This window comes from Microtus pennsylvanicus, chromosome 2 (assembly GCF_037038515.1).
Source record: "Microtus pennsylvanicus isolate mMicPen1 chromosome 2, mMicPen1.hap1, whole genome shotgun sequence".
NCBI lineage: Eukaryota > Metazoa > Chordata > Mammalia > Rodentia > Cricetidae > Microtus > Microtus pennsylvanicus.
In genome coordinates, this window is record NC_134580.1 from 12,597,418 (window position 1) to 12,622,438 (window position 25,021).

A 25,021-nucleotide genomic window follows, 5' to 3' on the forward strand; every position below is an offset into this window, starting at 1 on the left:
GGGCCTCCTGGCTGGTCTCCACACATGCTGATCTCCACACCTGCTGGTCTCCACACATGCTGATCTCCACACCTGCTGGTCTTCCACACATGCTGATCTCCACGCCTGCTGGTCTTCCACGCCTGCTGGTCTTCCACGCCTGCTGGTCTCCACGCGTGATGGTCTCCCACACCTGCTAGTCTCCCACACCTGCTGGTCTCCACGCCTGCTGGTCTCCACGCCTGCTGGTCTCCACGCCTGCTGGTCTCCACATCCGCTGGTCTTCCACACCTGCTGGTCTTCCACACCTGCTGGTCTCCACACCTGCTGGTCTCCACGCCTGCTGGTCTCCACATCCGCTGGTCTTCCACACCTGCTGGTCTCCACACCTGCTCGCGTGATGGTCTTCCACACCTGCTGGTCTTCCATGCCTGCTGGTCTCCACATCCGCTGGTCTACATGCCTGGTGGTCTCCACACCTGCTCGCGTGATGGTCTTCCACATCTGCTAGTCTTCCACACCTGATAGTCTTCCACACCTGCTGGTCTTCCACACCTGCTGGTCTCCACACCTGCTCGCGTGATGGTCTTCCACACCTGCTGGTCTTCCACGCCTGCTGGTCTCCACATCCGCTGGTCTACATGCCTGGTGGTCTCCACACCTGCTGATCTGCACAACTGCTGGTCTCCATGCCTGCTGGTCTTCTATACCTGCTGGTCTTCTATACCTGCTGGTCTCCACAGAACTCCTGACTTGGCAGCACCTATTGTACCCTCTCTTCTATCATAATAGCATATCCATAACAGGATTTCTTCGTAGTTTCCAAGAAGTTGCTTTATAGATTCAAATAATTTGAGCCCCACCTGATGGAATGAGGTCTTGTATGCCTCAGAAGGCCCCGCCCCACCCCGTGTGCCCTGGACAGGCTGTGGTCTTAGGATTTTTCCACATTAAGTGCTATATCCTCAGCTCCTTCTAGACACTCTGCTCATGGATCATGCTTCCCCTAGCCCCGACATCTTGGGTTCAGTGGCTGCTGACTTAGACTCGGCTGAGGCATCCTGTCCTAGAGCTGCCGTTTGGCCGGGAACCTCACTGTGTGACTGAAGGTGAGCACATGTCTGTGAGGAGTCTGAAGTCTAGAACTGCTGGCTGCTCTTGGGGGCGCAGGATTACAGCTCCAGAGCTGGTTTGCTGGGCAGCATTCCCTTGTTTTGTCAACCTCTAGAGCCATCTCTGGCAACGAGAGGAGCCCATGTGTGGCCCTCCAGCTCTACAGTCCCCCTCCGTAGGGTGAGCACCCACAGAGATGCTGAAGCTGCCCCCTGAAAGCTGGTTGAGTCTTCCTCACTCCCTGGGAGAGAGATGTCCTCAAGAAACATTAGGCACACTGTGGAGTTTGGGTGACAAGGGGAATATGGAGGAGCCTGAGCTGCTGAAATACGGGGTCAGTTTATTAATTTATCTCCACAGCATAAACCGGGCCCTTCCAGGCTAATCCACAGCTCTAGGAAGTGCACTTCAAAGGCTCAAGAAAGTGTTGAGTGAATAATGGATGCTGAAAGCCTTTTCTGCCTAGATCTGTTGTGTTCTCTAATAATCAGGTTTTCAGAAGACCCACACACCACTTTCCTCTTCGCTCTGGCAGTCTCCCTATTCTGGTATCGTTTGGACACATCCAGATTCCCTGAACAGGAAGGCATCATATAGGTGAGAGCTGCTCCAGACTTCCTGGACCCTGTTTATCCAGAGCAGTGGGGTACACTGCATCCCTTACCCTATCAGTAAGCCCTGGGGTTCAGCTGTCTCACTGCTGTTTCTGGGTACAATCTGGTGTTAGGATAGCAGGAGGCGGCTGTTGAGGTCCTGAGCACCACCGAGGGGGTGGCCTCACTGCCCACAGCGCCTCCTGCTGCAAAAGTGGAGCGCTGCTTGTCTTCACCCCCAGCTCTGAGAGACTCTGGGGGGTGGGATGAAGAGGTGACATCCAGTCCATGTGCCTGCTGTCTGCTCTCCTTGAGCTCACCTGAACAACCTTTCTGATCTGAATTTCCATCTGGTTAACTGTTCTGCCTGCAGATGCCTTGTGTTCTCCACACGCACTGCACAGTGCCCTACGCTGTTCCCGATGTGAGCTGCTCTGTGCATCGCATCCCTGGAGCTTCTGCCTTCGCACAGTCTCCCTTCCAGGCTGTCGAAGGCTGGCACGACCACCCGAATTCTCAACCTTTAGCTCCTTTCCCTTTCTCCTCTTGGAGAGCTGGCAGCCTCCTTCTGCTTAGAACCAAGAGCCCCGTTGGCCTCTGAGCTCCAGGCTGGTCTCCTGAAACTCCCTTCCTGCGTGTAGCCCAGGTAGGTTTCTAGAATGTGGGTCTGTCCAGACTGTTTTCCTGGTCTTCAGGACAAGGTCCACTGTGACCTGGCCTTCATGGAGTTAAGCTGCCATGCACGGCCACAACACCTCCTTTCTGGAAGTCCTACTGTCTTCTGGCTGCTCTGGCTTCCAGCAGCCGTTGTCCTGAAAAGTGACATGCCATTCCTTGCTCCTCCTTCTGCAGGACCTCTGTGCCCCACCTGCCGTTCCAAAGAGATCCAGACCAACAGATGGCAGATGAGGTCAGAGTCCTGCCAAGACAGTGGTGGCGTCTCCTGTTCAGTGCCAACTGGGACTCTAGCAGCTTCTACTGCATCACCCAGATATGGCTCTTGGGGTGGAGGCAGTTTTGTGATCTGTAAAAGAAGCCCTGATTTCCTCTGAACCCTGAAACTGGGGTGGTTTGGGGGGAATCTCTGTGCAGCCCTCCTTCCTTGGCCTTTCCACTGGCTCCTGGTCCCCAGTGAATATCATGGTCCCTTTTAGGCTTTCAGACCTTTTGACATCTTTGTCTTCATTCCTTGAATGAAGCCCAAGTTTCTTTTCCCACTGGATACTTAAGGCACACACTCCTGGATGCTCCTGCACTTGAATGACCCGTTCTTGTCATATACCCCATGTGACAGATACCACCATGAGCTCTCTACCTTCGCCCTTGCCCCTTGAACACATGAAGTCCCAGCCTCCCATGCAGTAACTCCATGCTGCACTTGCCAGTTAGGCAGAAACAGATCACCCACTTCTAGACTCAGCTTGTATTTAAGTCTTCTACCATGGGCAGGTGAAAAGCTGGAAACAGAATATACCATTCAGTGAACATGACCTCAAGGTGTGATGCTGGTGCACACAACCTGAGGACCCGGGGGCTGACCAGCATGTACTGAAGAAAAAGTCATTCAAAGATGGAACCAGAGCTCACAGCTCACTGCACTGTTACATCAGAGCTCACTGCACTGTTAGTTCACAGCTCACTGCATTGTCAGCTCACAGCTCACTGCACTGTTAGTTCACAGCTCACTGCATTGTTAGTTCACAGCTCACTGCACTGTCAGCTCACAGCTCACTGCACTGTTAGTTCACAGCTCACTGCATTGTTAGTTCACAGCTCACTGCACTGTCAGCTCACAGCTCACTGCACTGTTAGTTCACAGCTCACTGCACTGTTAGTTCACAGCTCACTGCATTGTTAGTTCACAGCTCACTGCATTGTTAGTTCACAGCTCACTGCATTGTTAGTTCACAGCTCACTGCATTGTTAGTTCACAGCTCACTGCACTGTCAGCTCACAGCTCACTGCACTGTTAGTTCACAGCTCACTGCACTGTTAGTTCACAGCTCACTGCACTGTCAGCTCACAGCTCACTGCATTATTAGTTCACAGCTCACTGCATTGTTAGTTCACAGCTCGCTGCATTGTTAGTTCACAGCTCACTGCATTGTTAGTTCACAGCTCACTGCATTGTTAGTTCACAGCTCACTGCACTGTCAGCTCACAGCTCACTGCACTGTCAGCTCACAGCTCACTGCACTGTTAGCTCACAGCTCACTGCACTGTTAGTTCACAGCTCACTGCACTGTCAGCTCACAACTCACTGCACTGTCAGCTCACAGCTCACTGCACTGTTAGCTCACAGCTCACAGCTCACTGCATTGTTAGTTCACAGCTCACTGCACTGTCAGCTCACAGCTCACTGCACTGTTAGCTCACAGCTCACTGCACTGTCAGCTCACAGCTCACTGCACTGTTAGCTCACAGCTCACTGCACTGTCAGCTCACAGCTCACTGCACTGTCAGCTCACTGCACTGTCAGCTCACTGCACTGTCAGCTCACTGCACTGTCAGCTCACAGCTCACTGCACTGTCAGCTCACTGCACTGTCAGCTCACTGCACTGTTAGCTCACAGCTCACTGCACTGTTAGCTCACAGCTCACTGCACTGTTACATCAGAGCTCACTGCACTGTCAGCTCACAGCTCACTGCACTGTCAGCTCACAGCTCACTGCACTGTTAGCTCACAGCTCACTGCACTGTCAGCTCACAGCTCACTGCACTGTTAGCTCACAGCTCACTGCACTGTTACATCAGAGCTCACTGCACTGTCAGCTCACAGCTCACTGCACTGTCAGCTCACAGCTCACTGCACTGTCAGCTCACAGCTCACTGCACTGTTAGCTCACAGCTCACTGCACTGTTAGCTCACAGCTCACTGCACTGTTACATCAGAGCTCACTGCACTGTTAGCTCACAGCTCACTGCACTGTTACATCAGAGCTCACTGCACTGTTAGCTCACAGCTCACTGCACTGTTACATCAGAGCTCACTGCACTGTTACATCAGAGCTCACTGCACTGTCAGCTCACAGCTTACTGCACTGTTAGCTCACAGCTCACTGCACTGTTAGCTCACAGCTCACTGCACTGTTAGCTCACAGCTCACTGCACTGTCAGCTCACAGCTCACTGCACTGTCAGCTCACAGCTTACTGCACTGTTAGCTCACAGCTTGCTGTACTGTTAGTTTGGAGCACAGTGCTCTGTTAGCATACTGGAAACCTAGGCATCAACACAGGAGCCTAGTTCAAATCAGCTAAGTCTAAAATGAATTTGAAAAATGGCCTTTGCATCAGATCCTATTCCAGTTTAAGAGCACCCCCCCCCCCGGTAAACTGCTCCAAGCTGTTGAGGTTTGCTTATGTTCTCAATAAACTTGTCAGCATAGATTGCCAGCTCTAGACATAGGCAGACTGTCTTCACCTTTGCCATCTCTGCTGAAGGAGTTCCCTGAGGGCTGGTGGGACTGTGATTTCTTTCCCTGCTGCAGAAAAACCGGGAGCTTGAACTATGACTCTTCAAACCTCTCCATTCAGTACTGCTGCTGGGGAATACCCAGTTCTTTAGAGACCTGAGGACTGGTGTGTCCACCCATAGTCATGGTTACTTTCCACCAGGAATGAGGACACAAGACACAGGTAAGGGCTGTGCATGGACATTTCCCAGAGGCCCAGGTAGGGGCTGTGCATGGACCCTTCTCCTGAGACCCTGGTGAGAGACAGGCATGGACGCTTCCCCTGAGACCCTAATGAGAGACAGGCATGGATGCTTCCCGAGACCAGTAATGAACTGGCCAGACACACAACAGCCCCACTGTAGATGAGAGGAACTTACTTTTGCCAAAGCTTCTCAAATTCCCGTGGGGTGAGGGGGATGTCAAAGCCATACAGTGCATTCTTGATGTCCCTTCGTCGGAGAATACCGTTGCCCTCATTATCTGTTTCTATGAAATTCTACAATGGAATATGGTATTCAGTAACACACAGAAGAGAGGGCTGTCGACAGCTTCTAGAACACTCTAAGGTACTTCTCTATGTGTTTTTAACGTTTCTGGGGTGTGGGGGCGTAGGATATGGAGATGTAAGAGGCCACAGGTTAAGTTCAGGTGCCATGCATGCCTCAGGTGCTGCCTGCCTCATGCATTTGAGACTGAGTTGTGGGGCTCACTGATTCACACCCCTGGGACCTGCAAACCCCAGGGATCCTTGCTTCCCCAGGGACCACAGTGCCTGGCTTGTTAAAATGTAGGTCCTAGGGGTCAAACCCGGGTCTTTATGATTTTTGTTCCCTATGTAGACCTGGCTGGCCTAGACCAGACTGCTCTCAAACTCCCAGCTATTCACCTGCCTTTGCCTCTCAAGTGCTGGGATTAAATGCGTGTGCTACCAAATCTGTTAATGGGTATCAACTGAGCTATTTCTCCAACCTTCAGTATTTTTAATGGAACTTAGAAAAAATAGTTTTAAAAAGCTCTTCAAGAAGAAGGAGTTGCATACTAGCTTAGCCAGGATGTATCCATGAGGGCTGGAGAGCTGCTCAGCAGCGGAGCATCTGCCTCCCATACCCTGGAGTCTGGATTGGACCTTACCCACAACAAAAAGTTATTAAGGTGCATTATAAGTTACAGTGACTAGAAACATGTAGAACTGGGGCCAGGACAGACAGACTGACCACTGGTCAGATGAGGCATTCAGAGGCTCTGTGGGAGGGGGGTGGACAGAGACGGAGCTGCAGGGTGATGAGGTGAAGGTGGATTGACAATGAAACGCAGGGACACCTGGTCGCCATGCAGAAGGGATGAAGGTGGGCATGCCTCCCTCACAGTGCACAGCTGCTCCTCATTTCAAGACCTGAACTGGTGGTTCCTTGAGGAGAACTGGGGCCAGGACAGACAGACTGACCACTGGTCAGATGAGGCATTCAGAGGCTCTGTGGGAGGGGGGTGGACAGAGACGGTTTTCACTGAGATCAAGACAGGGCAGAAAAAGACAGAAAAAAAAACCCAGCAAGCATTTCACAGGAAGCCCGATTAATGAAAAGATGGACGGTCTCATTAATCAGCAACAAAATGTGAACAGAAACGGAAGGATAGTCCTACAGCTGCTGGAATGGAAAGCTCCCATGCAGGCAAGAACATTGCGGGAGCGGGGCGGGGGGCGTAACACCCCAAATGTATTCTGTCTGGTCTCTGCAGAATCGTGCTGACTGCTGGCCTAAGATAATATTCTTTCCCTCCATCCAGATGGAGGCTGCATGGTGATTCCTTTAATTCTCTTTAAATTACATGTTTGTGTTCTATATACCCCACTCCAGAAGAGTCCCAGCTTTAACATAACCAGGCCAACAACACTGGGTCCTAGCATAGGCCCGGAATGTAGGAGTCCTGGAGGTCCTAGCATAGGCCCGGAATGTAGGAGTCCTGTAGGGCATCACACTGTCCCAAGGGCATGCAGACACCTGAGCAAACAACTACCTCCTGCTGTTAGATGTGGAAGAGTGAGGCCCAGGGGTGAGGTGCTGCCTACGGCTGGAGATGCACAGGTACAACTTGTCACAGATGACATGCACATGCAGAAAGCCCAAGGTTTGAGGAAGACAGAAGAACCCTTCCTCCTCACGCTGTGAGCCCAACGTGACAAGTTGGACAGTGCTTGACAAGTTGGCTTCCGACCAATCACACCTGAGGGCAAGCATGTACCAGCAAATGGAACCAACTGTGAGTGGGAACTGGTTGCCTTGGCGGGGTGGGATTCATCACACAAAGTGCTTGAAAATCCTTCACTGTGATCCGTCACATGGGCAGAGGGGGAAACAGTCACGTGATGATCTCAACGGATGCAGAAGCACATGACAAAACCTGACCCTCACTGGTGACAATACCTCTCAGCACACTAGGATCAGGAGGGAGTGTCCTTAACCAGACAGGAAGACAGCTAGAAAATTCCCAGAGCTGGCAACTGTGCCTGGCCATAACCTGTCCACGAGAGCAGAACAGAACAGCAGGTGGAAATGGGCAACTCTTGGTCAGAGCAGGGAGGAGGCAGAGGAAAGGAGGCTGGCCTGCCACCTTGGAGAGGGGACAACAATGAGGAGGAGGGAGATAAGGGAGGGTGCAGCCTGCCTCATGGGGCCACACAGCCCACTCTATTGAGGACACAGTGTGGAGGAAAAGTAGGCCTGGGCTTGAGAGAATCAAACAGAACTCTGTATTAGGCAGGAGCCAAAAAAGAACCAATAGGAGGACAGATGACCTATCCAGACATGGAAGGGTCACCCCTAAAGACAGAGGGAGGATACTTCAGCATGCAAGTGTGACCTTCCTTTCTAGAGTGAGGTCACTGTGTCCTAGAGTCAGGAAGAACCCCCTTCTGCCCATCCTGTCCTGTTGTCCAGCTGTCACTGCCATTGTCAATTGGATATCCATGACACCACAACTTATGAGCTTGCTCACGGGGGCCATGCGCCTTGGAAACGCACTTCCTGTCATCTCATCAAGATGGGCTAAATCAGCTTACGATGCCTGCTGGCTGGCTGTTGTGCGAATCACTGGGGGCCCTTTCTCAGACTTCCCCCTTAAACCTTAAATCCTCCCCAGCATGAGCTAACACCAGGAACTTCTCCACGGACTCCTGAGCTCCACACTTTCCTTCCACCGGTGACCCTGAAATAAGAGCTAAAGGGGGAAGAATCTAGTGGTGTGTCTCTGGGGTTGTTTGTGTGCTGTCTTTGTCAACACACAGATTTTTATTAAACACCCAGATGATGTTTTCAGGCTGGTACTCTTCAGGGGCATGAAATTAAAATGATTAATTCTCACACTATCTTAGATTAATAAAGCCAATTAAACATTTGAAAATCATAACTTAATCTTTCTCTTCTTCTCCCTCTCAACAGCAGCTCATGTATCTCAGGTTGGTCTCAAACTCACTTTGTAGCTGAGGCTGACCTTGAACTCCTGATCCCACTACCTCCACTTTCCTAGAGCTGGGAACCATTGAGTTTCCTTTGTTCCTCTCTCTCTCTTTCTTTCCTTCTTGCTTGCTTCCTTCCTTTTGTTTTTTGTTTTCTCGAGAGACAGGGTTTCTCTGTAGCTTTTGGAGCTTGTCCTAGAACTCACTTTGTAGAACAGGCTGGCCTCAAACTCACAGAGATCTGCCTGCCTCTGCCTCCCGAGTGCTGGGATTAAAGGTATGCGTCACCACAGCCAGGAGGCTTTCTTTTCTTTCTTTCCTTCCTTCTTTCCTTCCTCCCCCCTCCCTCCCTCCCTCCCTCCCTCCCTCCCTCCCTCCCTCCCTCCTTCCTTCCTTCCTTCCTTCCTTCCTTCCTTCCGAGACACAGCCTTCCTATACAGCCTCATTCTGCCCATGACTCCAGGGATCTCACTACCTTGGCCTCCCTGATCAAGAGTGCTAGAATGGCAGGCACACACTACTGTGGGCAACTTCTTTCCTCTACCTTTGTGCGCATGTGCACATTCCACAGTGCATGTGTGGAGGTCAAAGGACATCATGGAAGAGTCAGTTCTCTTCCCCACGTGGGTTCTGGGGATTGAACTCAGGTCTTCCAACTTGGCAGCAAGTTCCTCTACCTGCTGAGACATCTCACCAGTTCTTTATTGTATCTTTGAGCATCTTTGATAACTGCTAATGTTTCAAAAACAGAATACCTTCTTTGGAGTTCACTTTCCTTGTTGTTAAAAGTAGACAAAGAATGTTCTAGGTCTTTATAGTTATACCATCTCTATTACTTAACAACAATAGAAATATCCAAATAACTTCATCATAACCGCAGTCACTGATGGTGTTTTGGTTAGAGACAAAGCCATTTGGAGTGTTGTGGAAAGTCTGTGAAGAACAGCAGGAACCAACACCATGGGTACCTGGCACTGTCTCACCTCTGCACCATTTGGCTCCCTCCCCTTCCTTACCTTGGACAGGTCTGCCCATCTGGTTTTGGCTTTGATGACAAGGTACTGATGAGCCTGCTCACAGGCTAGTTCTGAATCTGCAACTTTCTGTTTATATCTTAAAAGAAAAACAAACAACTGAGTTTAGAAGTGACGGGCTTAGGATTCTCCCAAGCCCCCCTCCCCCGCCCTTGATGTTTCAAAGATGCCATCACAGCCTGTGGTTTCACATTGAGTCTAACGGTTCTCACAACACGTTATTTCTCTCAGCTCCATGGCAGAGGGCCTTTGGAAACTTTATTTCAGATTTAAGAAAAATCATCCTTCCCCCAGCACACAAAGCCCACAGGACCTGTTTCCTCCCTGGGGATGTTGGAAAACAGGATATATGTATAATATAATGTGTTTTAGGAAGCAAACAACTAGCAATGTTTAGTTCTGATTTTGCAAATCCAGGTGAAAGAACAGACTCAAGTCAGCAGAGGAGCAATTAAAAAGCATGGATGTTCCTTCTCCCAAACCCAGCTACTTTTCCTTCTCAAGATTTATTTTCATAATTTCTAAACATGATGTGTATATATGGGGGCAGTAAGTACACATGAGTGTAGGTGCCCTCAGAGGAGCGGGGCTGCAGGCAGTTGAAGCTGCCTGACAGTGATGGGAACTGAACTTGGGGCCCCTGTAAGAGCAGGGTGTGCTCCTAACAGCTGAGATCCCTGTGTAATGAATTTTCAAGGGGTAAGCTTATAGGATTCAAAGATTATCACAACTCCTTTGTATTTACTTACAGATGAGGGACACTTAAGAGACCTTAAAAAGACCTTGTGCTGCTGGCCCAGCAGGCCTGCGTGAGGCACAGTGGTGGCTGTGGCTGTGGCTGGAGAGGGAGGAGGATGCCTGGGCTGTTCTGCCTACCTAGCAGATCAGGAAAGTGTAGATGACTGAGACCACTGGCCTGGCTAGTGGCTGTCTTCAGGATCCGTGCCTTTCTCTGGGCCCTGTTACCTGCCTCCTAGTCTGACCCTTCTAGCCTTTAACACTTAATGCTTCTGATATCTCTGACCACACCCCCTCTACCCACAGAGCAATGCCATGAATGTCTGGCCTCACCCATGTTTCTTCGCCATTTCTCTCCAACTGCCTACTGGACTGCTTAGAATCACGGAACTTCAAGGGTGGGAAAGGATCCGCTGCTCTGTCACCCCAGCCCCTGTGGTTGTAGCTCCTGTGGGGGTCCTGCAAAGGCTGGCAGGAGCCTGTGATTTCTTTCTCCACTGGCATGTGAGGATGGAAGCCCGGTGAGGTGCTGAGGGGTGGGGCTTCCCTGGGTGGCCCTACACTGTGCAGAGCAGCAGCTTTGGGTGGGCTTGCCCTCTGTCTCCACTCTTGAAAGCCACATTCTGACCCGAGTTACTTTAAGCACCGAGATGGAACAAGGCTGCATCTTGTTTACACAAGTAAACAACCACCATCTGCCAGCACAGCAGGAGCCAAAACCTGGTAAATAATTTATCTGTGCCAATAAATAACAGCACCTGTTAATAGGTGGGATCCTATCAGAAACAGTAGGCACATGAGTTTATCTATCCTGCCAGATGTAGCCCCTCTCGCCTGGGCCTATCAAAGGAGTACCTTAAGATGAGACAGGGCGGGTCCAGAGACCAGCCACCTGGAAAACGGTCATGGGGAAGGACCCTGCCTCTGTTCCTGGGCTCCAGCTCAGGTGTAGGTTCTCATGTGGTTGACATGTGGCTCACTTCAAACTATCACTCAGAACAACCTGCCATGCTGACCTGTGCTTGGCAACTCTGTTGCCTGGGCAGCCCTGTGCTGGAGGTTATGGCATTGGGATCTGTCTGTTCCAGATACTTCCCCTGCATCCACACAGGACCCCGGCCTCCAGCACAGCCCTCTGGAAGGCACTCTGTAGCCTGTACATATAGACGACTGGGACCTGAGAGTTACCAAGACTGCAATATAAGCTGGGCTTGGAGGTGTACACCTCAGCTCTCAGGAGTGAGGGGAGGAGGAGTTCTCAGGCCAGTTTGGGCTATACAAAGAGACCTGTCTCAAGAAAATAAAACCGAAAACCCATACAAACATTGGATGATAAGAACTTGTGTCACCAATGGCCACAGGAGTCAAGTGAAAGGAAGAGTACTTGGGAAAACTGTGGCCATTTGTAAACTCAGGACTATTAGTAGATTGTGGTATCACAGGAAGACACAACATACTGTTACGGCCACAGATCGCTCACAGGGACAGCTCTCACTGTTAGACTCTCTTAATCCTACCTGTTCACAGAGGCCTTTCCTGGACCTCCCTAGAGGTGCTCCAGGACCTTGGGCACAGGCTACCCCAGCCAAATCATACACCCTATTATTAACCAAGCAGCCTTCCCACAACCCTGCTGCTTCTCTAGGCTCTGGGCTTCCATCATCACACAGCTACCCAGGTTCAGGTTTTTCTACCCTTGCCTCTTCTCCCTGTGCATGGATCCTGTTCCGTCTGGCCTCTTCCAGCAATGCCTCGTTCCTTTCTTGTTCCTTGGCACCTTAGGTTCTGACAACTGCCACACTAGCTTTGCTCTGATCAGCCACAGCAAACACAGGACCAGAACCTGCAGTCATTGACTACAAAGTCTATAGCCTTAAAGAGCTATGGTTTAATACAAATGCCGGACAAAAGTAATCAGATTACCTCAGAGACAAGTGTCCCCAGAAATGGAGAGAAGGCTAAAGCCGGGGACCAGGGAACAGCTCACAGGCAGTGTGAAGGTTCAGGGAACCCCTGGGCCTTGAGAGGCTGCGATGCAATCCTTGTCACCCTCCTCCCCCGTCTCTCCTTCCCCTTTCATTGCCCTAAAGGCAGACCTAGAAGAGGCATTACTTACATTACTACCACCAGACTCAACCCTAAGATTTTCTAGTTGGAAATTAGATCCTGAGCGGGAGAGTGGGCAGTCAGAGAGGGGAGAGCTGGGCAAAGGCCCCACATCTCTGTGAGAAGTCCAGATCTATCTGTGGTATTAGCTGGTGACCATGCAGTGGCTCTGCCTGCCATGCCACTGGGCTTGGCCCTGGGGGTGTACCACGGTGTCCCTGAGGAGTGCTGTAATGGCTTGTAGAAGGAAGGCTGGGACTCTCAGGCTAAAGAGACTGTGAGCCAACGACGACCTGCTGAGACAGGCCTACTAGTCAATATACCACAGAGGATTCTAACAGGACCAGGGTATCATAACAAAAACTGCAAAGGCCCAGCAGCATTCTGAACAGTCCTGGCACTTCTGCAAACATTGTTCTCTGGCCTCGAATCACCTTCTACCAACTAAAAGATTCCTCCTCACATTCAAGACCCAGTCAAGTGTACCTGCTTCTTCTGGACTCCTGTCTCTACCCTCCCTGGGCTCCAGTGCGGCTCTTTACTGCTGTGTCCTTCTCAGCACTGATCCCTGTTCACATTGGCACCACTGAGGCCAGACAGTGCCCAGCACTGAGCTGGTCCTTTGCAAATATCCAATAAGTGCGCAGGTGTGACCAAGACATATCACTAGACAGCTAAGTCTATGCTCTATGTTGAAATTGTCTATGCTCATTCTGCATATTCTCCAAAATACTGTTTGGCAGCATTATTATAATATTATTATTTTAAATTATACATCTGTGTGAACAAGTGTTTGTGTTAAGTGCATGTGAGGATAGGTGCCCAAGGAGGCCAGAGATGTCATAGCTCCCTAAGCTGGAGTTAAAGGTATATGGTACTGACAACCAAAATCATGTCCTCTATAACAGGTTCCTAATCTCTCCATTTATTCTAATTTTGTGTGTGTGTGTGTGTGCGTGTGTGTGTGTGTGGTGGATACATACATGTGAATGCAGATGCCCTATGGAGGGCAGAAGAAGGTATGAGATCCCCTGGAGCTGGAGTTGTAGGTGGTTGTGAGCCTGGGAGCCAAATTCAGATCCTCTGTGTGCACAGCAAATACTCCTAACAACTGAGCCATCTCTTTTCCCCGACAGGATTGTTTTGGTTCCACTTCGATGTTAAGTGAACAGATCTCACATTAACACCCTCTAGAACCTGAGTGAAGACTGTGGGCATCCCGCTTGTGTGTCATGTGACCATTTTTCTTAGGAAGGGATTATAGTCATTTTCTTGCTCCCCCTTCCCAGTAATAATTACAATAAAACCCACAAATTCAGGGTGAATTAAGCAAGGGACATGGTAAAGAGCTTCTGTAGCATTGTGAAATGTAACCAGGGTTTGGTACGGGGCCATACCTCCGGCAGCTCCATGTGCTTAGATAGAGGGAATTGTGGTTTGCAGCCCTTCAGCACCCCAGGAGGTGCTCGTATGTCAAGAAAAAATGCTGGGAAGAAGTCTGTAAGTACTTGCCTTGCAAGCCTGAGGACGCAAGTTGAAGCCTCAGCACCTATGTAAGAAGCTAGCTGTGGTGGCACATGCTTATGATCCAATGTTAGGAATGTGGAGACAGGAGGATTCTGTAGCTCAATGACCAGCCAGTCTAGCTCAGTGAGCCCCACATTTCAGTGAGAGGTACTGTCTCAAAGGTAAGGTAGACAACTCCCAGAACACCCTGAGGTTGACCTCTGGGGCTGACCTCTGACCTCCATACACGAGTGCACACGTGCACACGCATCCACATCCATATGTGCATAGACATGAGCACGCTTTAGAAAGAATGATGCTGCAATTGTCCAGGACAGACCAGCTACTCTGCACACATGTCAGATTTCTGCAGCTGGCATTGTGTGCTCCTGTGGCAGGTGTCTGGTAGGTGGTAGCCGCACTCACTCTGATCTCAAAGGTCAGAGGAGCAATGAGGGAAGCCTGGGTGGGCACTGAGACTTTCCTGACCAGGGTGAGGTCTTGTGGGTCAGGCAGGGGTGTAGAGGCACCGCTGGCCAGGAGAGGCTGGAAGGAGGTTCCTGCATCTCCTGAGAAACTCTGTGCCACCCTAAACTCTCACTTACGGCCCGGATGGACGTCTAGAGCTGAGGAGGAGATAAGGGCATGCATTCATGTGGACAGTTCCCGAGTTTGCTTCAAAGGGGCACTTGAACCTTGTTCCTGTGAAGCCCCGCCCCCTGCCCTACAGTGGCCTTGCCAATGTCAGCCTTGAAAGACTGAGCAGAAAGTACACATCTGACTCCAGGCAGAGAAATGGACAAGTCCGTACGTGTCTGCATTTACACATATGAGAAAAGGCCTGGAACAATAAGCAGTGATGAAGTCACACCCCATAGTGGAACTTTGTGTGTCTTATTTGTTACACCTGCCATGTGGTATGTGTGTGTATACATGTGCATGTGTGTGTGTGCATGTGTGTGTTTTCTTAAACTCAGAAAAAAACCCAGATGGCTCCAGAGTCAATTTTGTGTCCCACTGAGGCTGCAGCAGAACCACTGGCCTTCCAGATGGTGAGGCTGGCACACACCGACAGTTCTGACCACACCGATGGCTCTGACATCACCTTCTTACCTAATGAGCCTCTGAGGGGCCTCATCTGCTCTCCAGGGTCTCTTCTCACACAGGTTCTGAAACTCTCGGAAGTTTAGGGTGACACTAAGTCTCAAGCCCAGGAGGCTGAGGAAGCGCTCATACTCGCAGTCCTTCATGTTGAGCTGTAGCTGCTGTAGCAATCTGTGAAGATCATGCATGTTGATTATGCCATCCCTGTCAGTGTCTACTTTAAAGAAGGCAGAGTAGGGGTCCTAGAAACAAAATGCACACGTCAACACACTTCCCTTCCATGCCTCCTAGCCATCACAGCCACCCCCTGCAGAGACACACAGAGACCCCACCACTCCTCGCTTCCTGGCCCTGAATGCCTCTCTTGGGAGAGTGCTGCATGTCCCTTGCCTGTGTATGGACTGAGGAAAGCAAGTAGAACTTCCTAGAATTTTAAAGCTCTCCCTGCTTCCTGGAGTGTTTGGAATGTCTGGCCACTTCTCTTTCCAGATAAGCAAATTCTATGCCAGGTTTCACACCCAGGAGCCCCGTGCCCCGTGCCCCATGCCCCATGCCCCATGCCTTCTGTCTGGAAAGCAGGGAAGGGACCCATTGCTCTGTCCATGGTACTGCCCAGAGGCTCCTTGATTCCAATTTTGCAGATGAAGAAACAGGTTCGAGGGTCACTGGGAACTTAAGTGCTGGCACCTCCCACAGCAGACTTGTGACACCCTCTTAGTGCCAGTGTGACTTTGGGCCAGGCATCTGACCTTGACACCTTTTGTTTCTTCATTTATAAAATTGCTAAGGAATGTGGTGTGGGAAGTCCTTCTGTATATGTGTTGCTTTTATTGGTTAATGAATAAAGAAGCTCTTTGGCCTATGATAGTACAGAATAGAGTTAGGTGGGAAAATTAAACTGAAAGCTGGAAAAAAGTAGGCGGGCCACCTACAGGAGACAGACATGCTGGAACCTTGCCAGTAAGGCACAGTCACATGGCGATACAGATTAATAGAAATGGGTTAAGATGTAAGAGTTAGTTAATAAGAAGCAAGAGCTAACAGGCTAAACAGTGATTTAATTAATATAGTTTCTGGTGTATTTCAGGTCTGGGCGGCTGGGAAATGAACGAGTGGCCTTCTGCCAACAAGAATGTGCCACACCGTAGAGGCCACTTGGCATGTTTGTGAGTGTCCTAAAATTCTGTTTGTCACTGTGTTTGTTGCCTAAAGTCAGACAGAAATTGTGAGTCTCTTTCTGGGCCAACACCCACCTTATGGCCACAAAGTGCATTGTACTCTGGCTTGCAACGCTGTTGACATAGTTTTAGTACCCTTGTGTCTGTGGGTCCCTCACACAGCTCTTTCCTGGGAACCTGTCTGGTGTCCTAGAGGCACCACCCGGATCCCCTCATTCTACAGCTCCCCAGTAGGAGTTGTTCAGAACATTGAGTTGGCTTGTTCCATGTTGGTGTCTAATTAGATGCTCTGGGATTTCGTGGGAAGTTCTAGCTGAGTTTGCTCACTGATTCACTCACCAAACATTACTATGTGCAATCACTGTGCTGAACACCGTGGGGATTGTTTAGATGCCTCTGGCTCTGCCTCAGAGTCACTGCCATCCAGAGGAGAGGGGGCCCTGGGTGAAGTGTTCAATGAGGCTGCAGACCCATGGTTCATTGCTCCCCTCTAAGTCTGTCTCTGAGTTTCTCATACTCGAGACGCTAGGATGTCCAGAATGAACAAGGCCAAAGGCAAGCCTCTTGCTAATCCTCACAGGCTTCTCGCCTCGCCAGACAGTAGCTTGTTCTTATTAAATGCTCTGACCACATCCTCAGAGTCCCAAGTCCTCCCTTTCACAGCTCTAGAATGTGTCACACATCCCACTTGTTCCCTGTACCTGGAAACTGCCCTTCATGCCTAACTGCCACAATCCCACCTAGAGCTGGGATCCCTCAAGAATCTAACAGAATCCTGGCTAACGTGTCACCTACATCAGGTTATCCCTGTGCCCTGGCCATTCATGCTGCCCATTCCATGCTCCGTGTCTCTCTTATAGACAACCCAACGTATGAACTCCATCCCTTTCTACCACCTTCCCCCTGCTGCTCTCGGACACCCAAGGCTGCCTCAGGCCAGCCAGTGAGCCCTTCCTCCACAGCCACAGTGTCTGCAAAGCTTGTCTGTCTCACTCCTTGTCTCTGCCAGCAGGTTGACTCACAAGCACAAGACTTACACTCCCATCTGTCTGGCTCAAGCGCCAGTTCCCAGAGCAATGTCCCACAGCCATATGTGATAAAGCTTGTTGGATAAATGAGGCTAAGAGTATGCTCTGGGTACCTGTTGGGTACTAACTCTCCACTGGGTGCAGCAGAAGCACAGCCCTTGACATATGGTCCTCTCACAGTGCTGGGGAGGAAAGACGGGAAGCAGGTAATAGCACTCCAATGTGACACACAACCAACAGCCAATATTGAGACCAGTGTCCCACCAGCCTTCAGTGCTGTGCCACTGGCACAACTGAGGACCCGGTGCCTGTAATTCTCGATCACTCCTCATCTCATCAGTGCCCCCACTACAGCGTGACAACCCCAAGTATCAACACACAGGCCTTGCATCTGAACAGATACACTCTACTTCCTAGCTATTACTTTCAATAGATGTTGGACTTTGGGTAAGTTTCTCTCCATCTCTGACCATCGGCTTCCTCAATGAAGACAAATACATGTGTTCAGCATCCGGCACACCATGTGAAGCCTCACATATTCACCAATGAAGCACTGCTCACGCTGTGCTGCAAGCAGCTGGCAGTCACTCGGGGTACTGTGGTGAGTGGTGAATAATGCTGGGGATTCTGGACCAAGCTGCTTACAATGGCATGCAGACTGGGTGCCCTGAGGGCCAACTGATCTGCGGGGCTCATGTCAGGGCTTAAGGACAACAGGAAGGAAGATGAGGTGGCCAAAGTTGTCCCAACGGAGAGGACAGGTTGCCCAGGAAGGGAACAGAAAATGCAAACAAGATGGGGGCCATGCCAGAGCAGAACCGGAGTGAAGAGCCGGAGTGAAGTGGGTGACTGACCAGAGCCACGTGTGGATGGAGCACCTGCAAGGTTAGATGCAGACCACGAAGTGGAAAACAGAGTATGGAAAGGTAACATGCCATCTTCCTGTGGGTCTGCTTCATTCTGCTCATTGTATAAAGGAATGGGACGAAGGAGCAGAAGCCTGGACCTGCAGAGACACAGCCACTGGTATGCTGGTACGCTGTCCCTGCCAGCCAGGTGATCAGGTTGAAGGTCAAGCTCAGGTTGACGATCGCGCATTTGATTTGGGCTTCAGAGTTAGGGCAGGGGCCCCTTCCTCCTCTGGGTGGGCCACCTTAAAGGGCTCTGCCTTGCTGTCCCACGGTACTCTACCAAGATCCCCTCAGCAGCCAGTCACAGTGTCTATGAGTGTCACTCACTGTCTGTGTCTTGGGCAAGAGAAGACTCCAGGCAGGGTACTCACACATGTGGGACAGACTCCGGCATGCAGTGAGCATGCAACATTTGTTTGGTGAGTGAATAAGGGCAAATGGGTGTGTAAAGGACCCTGAGTCCACTGTCCCATGCGTGACCACGCCCCCTGAGAAGAGGGGCTCCTGATTTCTACCATCAGTATTGACTGGGCATTTCAGCAGAGTGGGGCCTCACAGTTAGGCTGCCAGCCCCTGTGTGTCCCCTGGAGCCACCGGGGTGGGGTGTGAGCAGGGCGGAGCCTTACAGAAACTATGAAATGGAGGATTACAAGTTACCCGGAATGACTCCTTCAGCTTCTTCGTGAAGAGTCTCTGGCATTCTTCAGCCGACATGAAGTATTCATCCAAGTTTGTTTTTGAGGCAGCGCGTGGCTGCAGTGGATTAGTTTCCTGTCCACTCGGCTTAGTGTCTGAAAGGATAGCAAGTGGGGGACGTCCATGAGCTCTGCGCCCACCCCATGTATGCTTCCCTGGTTGAGTAAGACCCCTCGTGGCACGGCATCCCATGGTCCCAGCAGAGCACTGCTATTGGCAGGATGACCTTCTTTACCCCCCAACATGTCTTAGAAAGGCTCTTATCTCAAAGGAAGTGACCTTAGTGTGTAACCTGTCCCATGATTCTGTCTTTCCTTGGTGCAGCTCCTGATTCCCAGGGCCAGAGGAGGACTTCTGCCTCTTTTCCCCCTCTCTCTAGACTCATGTCCTAAAGACAGGACATGAAATTAGGTCCCTGCTCATTAATTCAGCAGGCTTTCCTTACCACTGTATCCTTGCCAGGGGACATCATTAATGACATCACGCCAGGGCAACTTCACAGAGTTCACAGTCTTGGCCCATAGGGGATTTTGCGCAGGGAGCACTTAGCAGAGCTAAGGGCACATGGTGAGCACGTGGCACTTGTGTGGTAGTGGTGGAGTGGCACTGTGTGGGTGCTCGGGTTCCGAGCTGACCTCATCACCATGGACATGCCCCTTGCAAAGAGGCCTCCTTACCTATCCCACAAGGATGACAGCAACACGGGGGAGGGGTTCCAGAGTTAGATCCTCCCAACTACATGAAGAACTAGATTTTCACGCCCCCTTTCAGTGCAAGGAAGTGTATGGTGTGCTAGCGATAGGGCTCACAGGGTCCCTGGCTGCTCCAGGCAGCACTCTGGGTTGTATGGCTAGAACTTCTGGAGCCTGATGGCCAATTGCAGCCTCCTCACTCATCCCACTACACATTCTGCATGGCTGCAGTAACATGTGGGGTCTTTGGGAGGTTGAAGGGTGGGGTTAGGGCTCCCTAACTTCTTTCTCCACCTCATAGTAGGGGCTTGCTATTTTTCGGCAGATGACCTGATCTGATCCCTCCCCAGTGACCACCTCTGACACACATGTGCGTGCATGTACACACACACACACAGACACACAAATATACACATCCACAAACACATACATGCACATGTGTGTGCCTTCCTAAGGTCACTAGCACATGACTTTCCCTTCCTGAACGTCAAGTCAGACAGAAGGTGAGAGCATTTTAAGCTGTTCCTATTGTCCCCGCTACCCTACCAGGAGTAGGATCTCTTGTTGTGTAAGTAGGGATGCTGCCTGGGACACGCTCTCCAAGGCAATGACGTCACCCCTCAAAGCCAGGGCAGGGGAAGAGAGTGCCCAGGGTCACTAGAGCTGCCCAGTCAGCCACCCCACATGTTTTCTGCGGCAATGAGAAGTACACTCCTTCACAGGAACATGAACCACACACAAACTTAGTAGCTGTGGTAGGCAACTGGAGGCAGGAAGGTGACAGTCCTGGGACCTTCCAAGGGTCAGAGGTCCAGCTTTCCCTGCTCTCTCAAGACTATACCATCTGCCCTCAACTGCCAAGGAGCAGGAGGCACAGGTGGCCGAGGAGGTGACTCAGCTCTGCCTTATCTCATGACACAAAATCTGGTTCCCAACTTTTTACGGGCCGTTAGGGTTGGGGCAGGACATGCCTAGGTGGTCTTGGGTATATAACCAACTCTGGAAAGTCTGTACCCCACCTGTGAAGAGGGAGGAACAACACTCAGCTGTGGGTGGCATTGCGAATTACATATAACCATCTTTTGATTTTATGTGTGTGCGTTTATTTTCCTCAGCATAGTTGGTTTGAAACCAAGCCTTGTGAATGCCAGGCCAGAATACTTTTGAGCTACATTCTCAGCCCCCAGATAGCATCTTTTTATGGTGAGGAGGGTCTGGGGAAGTACTCGCAGGACCACCTAAGCTTGTAGTCTGCTCCTAAAGTTCTCTCTTAACTTGGTGAAATGACTGAAACACAGATAGGGTTAGGCCGAGAAGGCTTCTGCCTCTCAGCCGAGGTTGCTGTCCCATGGTCAGCATGGTCAGTGGCCCAGCACTGCCAGGAAAGAGCTTGGTGCCATCTGGCCCCACCGCAGCAAGACACACGAGCACCTGCCGGCTAGCTACCTTCAAATCCCGAGGTGAAGTCCTGGTAGCTCATGCCTTCCTTCTTGTAGCCTATCTTGGAGGCCAGCATTGCATATTGGTTGTCATTCATAGGCATTCCGCTTTCCTCCAGGACCTAGCAGGGAGGAGAACAGGAGGGAGAGAGGCATTAGGGTGTCTGACCCACATTCCCCTGCTCCTCCACAGGCACCAGTGGTCATTATTACTTGTCCTCTTACCCCGCCCATGGCTGCCGAGGGTGGGCAAAGGCCTGCTTGTGGGGCTTGTGAGTAAACAAAGGGCACAGGCAGTATGACACCCAGACACAGCCAGCTCAGCTGCTCTTTGCCAACGCCCTGCCAGACAAGGGGATCCAGCTCTCTCTTGTCTCTCGAGTGGCTTCTGAGTCCCGTAAGCTAGCTTTTTATTTGCGTATTTTCCAGGAGTCCAGGGTGCAATAAAGGCAGTTTCGGGAGGGAAGATAAGATTGTCCCTCAAGTTCCATCAAGATCCACAGAAGGGAGCTGTGTGGCTCTCTGATGGGAGGGCACCTGCAGGCTCCATTTTGCCTCTCTCTTGTGTGAGTCCACTCGCGAAAGGTGGTTTCTGGACCCTTCACTCCAACACACACCCCCTCCTATTCCGGTTGTGTATATGGTGTGGGGAACAAATGAGCAAACACAGATCCTTGTGTAGCAAGCACTGGGGCAGAGCTGTCCCAAAGCCACCTCCCTAGGGGACACTGACTGGCTGAGCTGCTGTGGGTAAGACGATGGGTCAGTAGGTAGACAGGGACAATCCTCCCACAGAGGGGTTTTGGGGGTCAGTGCAGGGGACAGAAGACACAGCTCTTTCTGTTCACACAGCATTCATGGTCTGAGAGTGGAGACCTTCCCAACGGCTGCAGTTTCCAGGCTCAGAACAGGACTGGCTGTGCAGCTAGCAGGATGGCTGAACTCACTGGGCACAGAGACAGCTTGTTGGGGGCTGAGTGTGCAAGGCTGTAGGAAGAGGTGGTATGTCTGCACAGCAGGTTAGTGGGATAATGGATGTGTGACTAGCCCGGGGAAGCCATCCCTGGTGGCATGTTTATTCAAATTCATTCCCATAAGCCTGGCAGTGGCAGCACACACCTTTAATCCCAGAACTCGGGAGGCAAAGGCAGGCAGATCTCTGTGAATTTGGTCCCAGCCTGGTCTACAGAGAGAGTTCCAGGACAGGTTCTAAAGCTACACAGAGAAACCCTGTCTTGAAAAATAAAAAAAAAAAATTACAATTAAAATTTTTTTTAAAAAAAAAGAAAGGAAAGAAGGAAGGAGGGAGGGAGGGAGGAAGGAATTCATCTCAGGAGGGTCCAGGGGCTCTAGCTGGGCACAATATAGTCTGTGCTGACCTCTCCATGGTACCCTACACTGGTCAGGACAGGGAAAGAGTTCATAGGTCAGGTGCCATGACACAGCCATCAGCGTAGCCAGCTGTGTTCCTAGGGGCCTTGCCTTCTCAGGAGCAGCTGGCATGGGACATCAGGAGGAGGCGGGTACTCTAGGGGACACTAGCTTCCAGGCTCTATGGAATATCATGTGAATGTTCCTATATGGCCCACTGAGCCTGCTTCCACGGCTCCCTTAGCTTGGATTGAGCCTTGGCATTGAAAAGACATATCTTGGGAGCCTGGCACTGGTGCCTTCCTGTTCTGAGGATCACACTGCATGGGGGAGACGTGGAGTAAGTCGACACTGCCAGACGGTCCTGGTGTTACACACAGCCCAGAGCAGAAAGTCTAGAGGACAGGCCTAAGACAGGACTGGATCCATCGACCACCCTCACTAACTGCAAGCCATGCGCTGTGCTGAGCCCTCCATTTCATCCCATCAGAGGCTCAGAGAAAGGACCTCTCAGAATCCTCGTACAAAAGTCTGGAAACAGAGGCTACTGACTTGCTCTGGTCACCTGACCTGGAAGCGGTAAGGCTGGAGCTTAAACCTGGTTCTGCTTACAAACCACCTCATCCTGTTGGAATAAGGAAACCAGGGGGAGAACAATGGGGAGTGAAAAGTGGACTGGACGCACCAAGGGGAAGAGGGAGCTGCCTGCTGTGGAATTCGGGGGTCCTTACACCAGTCCTAACTGGCCACACAGGGAAGGGTAACTGAAGTCTTGGCAAATATCTTGTGACCCCACCAAATGGGTGGGTGCAGGAGGCCATTAGGGGTATGAAAAGGTCCTTTCTCAGGTGCCCCCATCTTCCCTGGAGGCTTCAAAAAGCATTTTTCCTCCCTCCCTGACTGGGCACAGTGTAGTTTCCAGGCACTTCCTCCCCACTCAGCGGCAGACTTTGAATGACTTGAACAGTCTAGAAGTTGCTCCGCGAACAGAACAGGCCTCACTTTATCCAGGACCCGTCCATCCTTTCAGGTGTGCGGGAAGAGGATGCAGGGAGCTGGAGGTGAACACAGGGAAAATGGCTGATATATCCTTCTTGGTTTGTGGGGCCTAGTCTCGGTTGTGTGTTTGTGTGTTTGTGTATGTGCGCGCACGTGTGTACAGTGAACAGACCACAGTGTGCTGACTGCAGAACTAGGGGTTGTGCGATTACTGAGGAGAGATGCTCAGTTCCAAGGCCACCCTTTGATTGGGAATCCCACACCATCTGCGCCATTCTTCGCCTGTGTTCCCAGGCCCCGCAGCATGGAGGAGCCTGCCACAGCATGGGTTGTGACAACTGTTTAGATAGAAAGCTGCGGCCCACACAGAAGCACCCAGAGGCAATAGGTCTCAGGAATGAATAGATGGGTTACTCACTTTGAAAAAAAACGAACTTCCTATTTTGAAAACAATCACACATGAATTATTCATCGCCAAGTCCTCCCACTTAGTCCTTTCACCAAAACATATGCAGCAGAGAGGAAGAAAATGTCTGCAGGCAAATGTTTCCCAGCCTGGAGGGTTGTGAAGAACTGAGGAGCCTCACGCAGCCTGTCCATTGGGCTGGGTGGGCCGCTCCCCAGGGCCACGGAGCACCACGGAGCAAGCATGCCCTCGCTGGCATGCTTTTCAGAAACGCTAAACGCCCCCAAGGTACCCTCGCATCTGTCTCAATGAACACAGCAGCCAATCCAGAAGACTTATCCTTAATGCCTGCCAGCAACTCACAGGCAGTGGGCCTTAGCCACAGCCTGGAGAACAGACTGAAATTTATCCAGCTAAACCCTGGCTTCTCTGGGAGACATGCTCCTGAAAAGCCCCTGAAGAGTGATAAACTGGTATTGAATCTCTTGCTTCTCTCCTTGGTCGCATCTGCATGCATGCATGTGTGTGTGTGTGCATGCATGCATGTGTGTGTATGTGGCTGTGTATGTGCGTGCATGTGTGTGTGTGTGTACATGTTTTTAGTTTTGTTAACCAAGTAGGGTGGACTGGCTAGCCAGTGAGTCCTGGGGATTTACATATATATCTACCTCACCAACACTGGGATTCCAAGAGTGCCACCATGTTTTATTTCTCATGGGTTCTAGGAATCAAACTCAGGCCCTCGTGTTTGCAACACAAGTGCTTTACCAACTGGGCTATCTTGCCAGCCCCTGTCTGATAATAGTAATGTTTCAAAAGATCACCTCTATTGTCTCTGCCTGGGACAGACTTCATTGCAGAGAAAGCCTTCCTTGGGGCCCTGATAACTTATTGAAGTTTTGCAGGGCTTTTGGTGCTCTGAGTGGCAGGTGCCCAATGACAATGGCCAAGGGGACCCAGGCCTTTCTGCTTGGGACAGAATGGACACATCTGCATACGTGGCATGCTTGCTTCACCTTTGTATCACATTCTCAGTGTTTTCCCTTGGGGTTACAACACTGCACAGTCCATCTAGAGCAGCTGTTCTCAGCCTAAGGGTCATGACCCCATTAGGGTCAAATGACCCTAAATGACAAATGACAGGGGTCACCTAAGATCATCAGAAAACACAGATATTTACATTATGATTTATAACAGTAGCAAAATTACAGTTATGA

General features: G+C 50.8%; 1 protein-coding gene across 1 annotated transcript in view; it reads right to left on the reverse strand.

The window, feature by feature from the left end:
* The window catches only part of Efcab6 (EF-hand calcium binding domain 6), a 199,839-nt gene that overhangs the window by 43,318 nt on the left and 131,500 nt on the right, over window positions 1-25,021 (reverse strand). Inside the window, exons 18-22 of the mRNA XM_075963519.1 lie at window positions 21,036-21,150; window positions 18,859-18,992; window positions 15,094-15,326; window positions 9,613-9,709; window positions 5,520-5,638 (exon numbers count right to left, since the gene is read on the reverse strand). Coding sequence (XP_075819634.1) covers window positions 5,520-5,638; window positions 9,613-9,709; window positions 15,094-15,326; window positions 18,859-18,992; window positions 21,036-21,150 — 698 coding nt within the window. The remainder of the gene's footprint in view (window positions 1-5,519; window positions 5,639-9,612; window positions 9,710-15,093; window positions 15,327-18,858; window positions 18,993-21,035; window positions 21,151-25,021) is intronic.